The sequence below is a fragment of the Cyanistes caeruleus genome, chromosome 13 (assembly GCF_971803275.1).
Source record: "Cyanistes caeruleus chromosome 13, bCyaCae1.hap1.1, whole genome shotgun sequence".
Taxonomy (NCBI): domain Eukaryota; kingdom Metazoa; phylum Chordata; class Aves; order Passeriformes; family Paridae; genus Cyanistes; species Cyanistes caeruleus.
The window spans coordinates 11,971,003-11,977,463 of record NC_141713.1 but is presented as its reverse complement, the minus strand read 5'-3'; the positions used below and the strand labels follow the sequence as shown (position 1 = coordinate 11,977,463).

At 57.1% G+C, this 6,461-nt stretch overlaps 1 protein-coding gene across 1 annotated transcript; it reads left to right on the top strand.

Moving 5' to 3' along the window:
• Positions 1 to 2,219: 2,219 nt before the first annotated feature.
• BCL2L10 (BCL2 like 10) lies at positions 2,220 to 6,169 on the top strand. The gene is made up of 2 exons (XM_086849820.1): positions 2,220 to 2,682; positions 5,000 to 6,169. Exons 1-2 carry the CDS (start codon positions 2,281 to 2,283, stop codon positions 5,129 to 5,131), a joined length of 534 nt encoding a protein of 177 aa, XP_086705946.1. The 5' UTR covers positions 2,220 to 2,280; the 3' UTR covers positions 5,132 to 6,169.
• Positions 6,170 to 6,461: the final 292 nt, after the last annotated feature.

Sequence of the window (6,461 nt, the reverse complement as noted above, 5' to 3'; positions counted from 1 at the left end):
TGTGAAAATCACCTCTTTGTTCCTGAGGTAATGGTGAAAACATGGACCAGTATGGGCCTCAACTTCCCATCAGATAACTGGTACTTAGAGGAACAGGACACTGAAGTACCCATTGTATTTTTTACTCACTAAAGGCTGTCCAGGGAGGCTTTGGAAAACCCAGGATTTTGAGATTTCCCTGTTGGTATGTCAAGCTACTTGTGTCAGAAACACCTTTGTTCCATAAACGTGTGGAGAGAAGGGAGCTGTAGCTGGGGCTGTCACTATCAGACGGCTCTGTCCTGTTAAACAAAAATGCTACATAAACAGGAAGGGTGGAAAAGGATATTGCTAGAGAAAGAGCAGCCTCTCCCTCTTGCACTCCTGCTGTGACGAATGATTAACAATCAAAAGGAAAAATTGTTTTAAAAGCATGTACGTAAAGCTCTTGTGAAAAGTAAAGATCTCATTCCAGCCGCTGCTCTAGCACATAAACACACTGTATTTCCCTGCTTCAAAACAAAACAAAAGCCAAATACGGGGATGTCGAGCTAAAATTTGCCTTAGGAGGGACTCTAAGGGGGCAGGCCAGTTCTTGATAGCGATCTGAGAAATTGCAACAGGATTGATTCCAACCACCTATTTTTAGATTTTCTAATGGAGATGTAAAATGGAGACAGCTGTATCCCAAGACAGATGGAGTGAAGCCAAGCAGCCCTGTGCTGATGCGATGGGCACCTTGAGCCGGTTGTGGGATGAGAGGCGAGAGCGTGCGGTGGTGCCAGGAGGTGGCAATGCAGTGGGGCACGGCAGGGCAGAGCTGGGACACTGCGGGCACGGCAGGGCAGAGCTGGGACACTGCGGGCACGGCAGAGCAGAGCTGGGACACTGCGGGCACGGCAGAGCAGAGCTGGGACACTGCGGGCAGGGCAGAGCTGGGACACTGCGGGCACGGCAGAGCTGGGACACTGCGGGCACGGCAGAGCTGGGACACTGCGGGCACGGCAGGGCAGAGCTGGGACACTGCGGGCACGGCAGAGCTGGGACACTGCGGGCACGGCACGGCAGAGCTGGGACACTGCGGGCACGGCAGAGCTGGGACACTGCGGGCACGGCAGAGCTGGGACACTGCGGGCACGGCAGGGCAGAGCTGGGACACTGCGGGCACGGCAGGGCAGTGCTGGGACACTGCGGGCACGGCAGAGCTGGGACACTGCGGGCACGGCAGGGCAGAGCTGGGACACTGCGGGCACGGCAGAGCTGGGACACTGCGGGCACGGCACGGCAGAGCTGGGACACTGCGGGCACGGCAGTGCTGGGACACTGCGGGCACGGCAGGGCAGAGCTGGGACACTGCGGGCACGGCAGTGCTGGGACACTGCGGGCACGGCACGGCAGAGCTGGGACACTGCGGGCACGGCACGGCAGAGCTGGGACACTGCGGGCAGGGCAGAGCTGGGACACTGCGGGCACGGCAGGGCAGAGCTGGGACACTGCGGGCACGGCAGGGCAGAGCTGGGACACTGCGGGCACGGCAGGGCAGAGCTGGGACACTGCGGGCACGGCCGCGCTTTGCCCACGCCACCATCAGCACCTCACCTGCCAAGGGCACCGAGCAGGACTCACAAGCTGGGTGCGCCCTGTGCCGGGTCTGCCACAGGGCTGGAGGCGGTATTTATGGGCTGTCGATGGGCTGGGAAGCAGCTGGTGGTGCTCGGAGCTGCCAGGGCACGGTGGGGCTGCAGGGGAGGTGGGTGTCCCGCCGGGCAGCCCCGTGTGCCGTGCAAATGACACCCTTGGGCAGCGTTGTTCTCAGCCGCTTTACACCAGCAGTGTCAAGGGCCCGACCTTCGCACCATGAAGGTCCTAATCCTGTATTTTGCCTAGATGCTCATCGAAAAGCAAAGGCCACTGCATTTGCTGGGTAAATGCCCACTGCACTCACCCCATAATCCTGGAAAATCTCCATCTCCTTTGATGGAAAGAATACAGGTTCGGGCGGGCCGCTAATGTGGAACAAGGCCAAAACCCAAAAGGAAACAAATATCTGGGAGCCAGCACCCGATAACTGAGCATCTCCCCGGCTCGGCCCGCAGCAATCCGCCGCCGATGCCTTTCCAGGGATGCGGGCGGTCCGCTCCCGACGGGAACGTGCCCGCCCGCCGCGGTTTGGCCCCGCCCCGGAGGAGGGGAGCGCCCGGGGCGGGCCGGGCTGGGCCGGGCCGGGCCGGGCCGAGGGGCCGCCCCGCCTCTTAGTCGGCGGCAGCTGCTGCTGCGGGGCCGCCGCCGTGGGCAGCCGCCATGCCGCGCTCTCTGAAGGAGGAGACGGCGCTGCTGCTGGAGGATTACTTCCAGCACCGCGGCGGCGGCGCCGCGCTGCCCCCCAGCCCCACGGCGGCGGCGCTGCGGCGGGCGGCGGCCGAGCTGGAGCGGCAGGAGCGGCCCTTCTTCCGCTCCTGCGCGCCGCTGGCGCGGGCCGAGCCGCGGGAGGCGGCCGCGCTGCTGGGAAGGGTGGCGGCGCAGCTGGAGGCTGACGGCGGCCTCAACTGGGGCCGGCTGCTGGCGCTCGTGGTGTTCGCCGGCACGCTGGCGGCCGCGCTGGCCGAGCGGGGCTGCGGCGACGGGCCGCGCTGCCTGGCCGCCCACCTGGCCGCCTACCTGGCCGAGGAGCGCGGCGAGTGGCTGGAGGCGCACGGCGGATGGGTGAGCGGGGACGGGGCGGGGAGCGGCCTGGGGCGAGTGCCGGGACCCTCGCTCCCTCCCCGGTTAGCGGGGCAGGGCAGTCCCCGGCTCCGCGCAGCGGCTCGTCCCGGGGGGAGACGTGTCCGTGTCACTGCCGGCGATGGGCAGCGCGGTGTGTCCCGGGGGCCGCCGGCCATCGCCACACGCTGGGTGTCCCCGGGCTCTGCTGGCCATCGCCACACGCTCTGGGTGTCCCGGGGGCTGCTGGCCATCGCCACACGCTGGGTGTGTCCCGGGGGCCGCCGGCCATCGCCACACGCTCTGGGTGTCCCGGGGGCCGCCGGCCATCGCCACACGCTGTGTGTGTCCCGGGGGCCGCTGGCCATCGCCACACGCTCTGGGTGTCCCGGGCTCTGCTGGCCATCGCCACACGCTCTGGGTGTCCCGGGCTCTGCTGGCCATCGCCACACGCTCTGGGTGTCCCCAGGCTCTGCTGGCCATCGCCACACGCTCTGGGTGTCCCCGGGCTCTGCTGGCCATCGCCACACGCTGTGTGTGTCCCCAGGCTCTGCTGGCCATCGCCACACGCTGTGTGTGTCCCCGGGCTCTGCTGGCCATCGCCACACGCTGGGTGTCCCCGGGCTCTGCTGGCCATCGCCACACGCTGGGTGTCCCCGGGCTCTGCTGGCCATCGCCACACGCTGTGTGTGTCCCCGGGCTCTGCTGGCCATCGCCACACGCTGGGTGTCCCCGGGCTCTGCTGGCCATCGCCACACGCTGTGTGTGTCCCCGGGCTCTGCTGGCCATCGCCACACGCCCTGGGTGTCCCCGGGGGCCGGTGGCCATCGCCACACGCTCTGGGTGTCCCCAGGCTCTGCTGGCCATCGCCACACGCTCTGGGTGTCCCCAGGCTCTGCTGGCCATCGCCACACGCTCTGGGTGTCCCCAGGCTCTGCTGGCCATCGCCACGTGCTCTGGGTGTCCCCGGGCTCTGCTGGCCATCGCCACACGCCCTGGGTGTCCCGGGGGCCGGTGGCCATCGCCACAGGGTGGGTAGGCGCTGGGCCATTGGGGTGCCTGCGGGTGCCCAGTGCTGCGGCACAGCCAGATCCCGTTGGGATGCAGCCTCCCGATACCGCAGGAGTGATGCTGCTGGGTGAAGGAGTGAGATTTGCCTTCCCGTCGTGTCCACAGCCTGGGGATTTCGGCGAGCAGGCTGGCACAGGTGCTTTCCAGGTGCGAGCACAAACCTGTGCTTGTTCTTAAGTACACCTGTGTATTAAGGCACCCACCCTCCAGACCTGTGGCTCTTGTTCTTGTCTGTCCCGAAGCCGGTCGGGTCGGGCCTGGGGAGGAAGATGTGGGCATTTTGCCCCTCGAGATGCACGCTTGAAGGTACAGCTTTTAAGGCATTGGTGCCTGTGTTTCTGAACAAAATGTCAGCTATCCCACAGAACTGCTCGTTTCCTATTTCCAGTCCTAGTGGAATACTTTATGTCAGTACAAATAAGCACTAAAAATAGAAAGGAGAGGAAGTAGCCACTGGTTTCGTTGGCTTTTCCAGAGACCAAAATGAACTTGGTTTTCCAGTGGTCACTGGTCCATCTGGCCACTCAGAACAGTGTGGTGGTTGGCTGCAGTATACACTGTCACTTGGCAAAATCTGCAAAATCATATTGCCTATTCGCACAAATCAAAGTGTAAAGAACAAAGTTCCGGAAGAAATTAAGAGTATAACTTGTTTACATAGACATCTGCGGAGCAGAGTTCAAACACGACCATCTGGAGTTGTATTGCTGCCACTTCTGATTATCACAATGATCTGGGAGAGCAGCTGCCAGCTTTGCTCTGTCATAGGTCAGCTCTGAGCAGTGTCCACCCGGCCCTTCCAAGAGACTGTGTAATCAATCCCACGTCCACCGAGATGGGACTGGCTTTGGGCTCTTGTCTTAAAAGTGGAAATTTCCATATCCTGTGTTTTAGATGCTTTCTGAAACTTAAATTAGGAAGAACAATGCTGGCAATTTCCATCAGAAACTTGCCTAAAAGGGGCAAAAGTATGTAATGACACATTGAGCATCTCACTAGGAAGTGTTCCAATTGTCTGTTGAGGGAAGTATACAGACACTTGCAGCTACTTCTTTCAGTTGCCTTGTGCAAAGGCTCTCACAAATGTTTTTGCCTGTGCCCAAGGCAGTGGGTTTAGACTTTGATGACTGAAATAGAGACTTCTGCAGCTGATGGAGGCTGAGCTGGGAGGATGAAACTGTGCTCAAAGGCTTGTTAAAGAAATCCAGTTAAGTGCAAGCTAAGCAACTCAATGTCCTTTCTGTTGCAGGATGGCTTCTGTCGCTTCTTCGGCAGACACGGCTCCGAGGCGGCCGAGCAGAGCAGCACCATCGGCAATGCCATCATGGCAGCTGCGGCGGGCATCGGCATGGCAGGATTGGCTTTTCTCTTGGTGCGGTAGGCCCACCAACGGATCTTGCCCTGGGAAAGTACTCTCAAAACTGACAGTTTACCAGATTTCACTTTATTTTCTATAGAACAGACCCTCTAAGAAAAAGTCTATATTTTTAAACTGGCACAGAAAACTGCCTCACCTTGGCTATAAACTGATTCACTTGCTACCCAGTAACAGCACAGACAAATGTGTACTCTAGAGCATTATTTGTACATCTTCAAAACCTGTTGTCTCCAAACATCCTCTGGACTTTCTCTTTTGAAGGTGTAACCTAAACTTTAGCATGGTTCATGTACTGTAACTTCTGAGTGCTTGATGTTATGCTAGGAAAACATTATGGTGGGCTTGCTACTAAACCCCTCTGTTCAAGACGTCTTATTTACGTGGAGGCAAGTCTTGGAACCCGCGTTCATTAATGCTGTAAAGTGAGCGAACATTGACTGTGATCTAACGTGGTTTATGGCTTCAAACATGGTGCACAGCACTTGTAATCAAAAGGCAACTCATTTGTTGATTTAGAGCAATTGGTGCCTGTGATGCAAGAAGCATTAGGGCTTAATGTAACATAAGGTTGAATTCATTACACTACAAGAAGGTAAGTATTGATACAGGACAGTAATGGCTGCAGTACTGATTCCTACTGAAAGGAAAAGAATTTAAATATTAAACCTTAATTGGTATATTGAAATCCAGTGAAGGCTGGAATTTCTCTGGATTTCCCTTACAAAGTGAGAATTTCCATATATCTTAATATATTTTTGAAGTATTTATCACTGTATAATACTTGTAGCCATGACATCTTTATTTTTGTTTAAAACTTAATGCTGGTTCTTGTCACTCTAGTGCGTATCAAGCGTTGTCTTGTTTGAGTAATATTTCACTCTGTTTTCAAAATGCTGTGTATTTCTTTCAATGGTTGTACAAATTGCCTTATGTTTCTGGTAGCTTTTTAATAATGTTCCTGGGTTACTCACAACGTGTACAATTTTGCTATGGTGATTTCAAAGGTGAATAAATGTTGTTAAGTATTTTTATTTTAAAAAACCTTTCTGATTATTAGATCGGCTGTATGCTGGTGCTCAGACAGTGAGTGTTTTGGTGGTTACCTGGATGTATCAGCTTATATTCATTGTACTGCTGGTGCTTTGACCTGAGATGAGGACTTGTGCAGCACCAGAGCAGTTTGATACCAGTCTTCAATGCAACCCTGCAGTCCCAACTAGAGCTAACACAGCCTGAGGGGAAAACCCCACCCTGAAGGTCCATCCTCACCCTGGTGACTGGAAACAGCCTGGTGGTTTTGTGGGCCAAAGCTTTCCAAAGTTGACTGACATAG

Coding starts and splice junctions, on each gene's coding strand:
- BCL2L10 (XM_086849820.1), top strand. CDS start 2,281: ATGCCGCGCTCTCTGAAGGAGGAGACGGCGCTGCTGCTGGAGGATTAC. Junction 2,683..4,999: donor TGGAGGCGCACGGCGGATGG/GTGAGCGGGGAC, acceptor TTTCTGTTGCAG/GATGGCTTCTGTCGCTTCTT.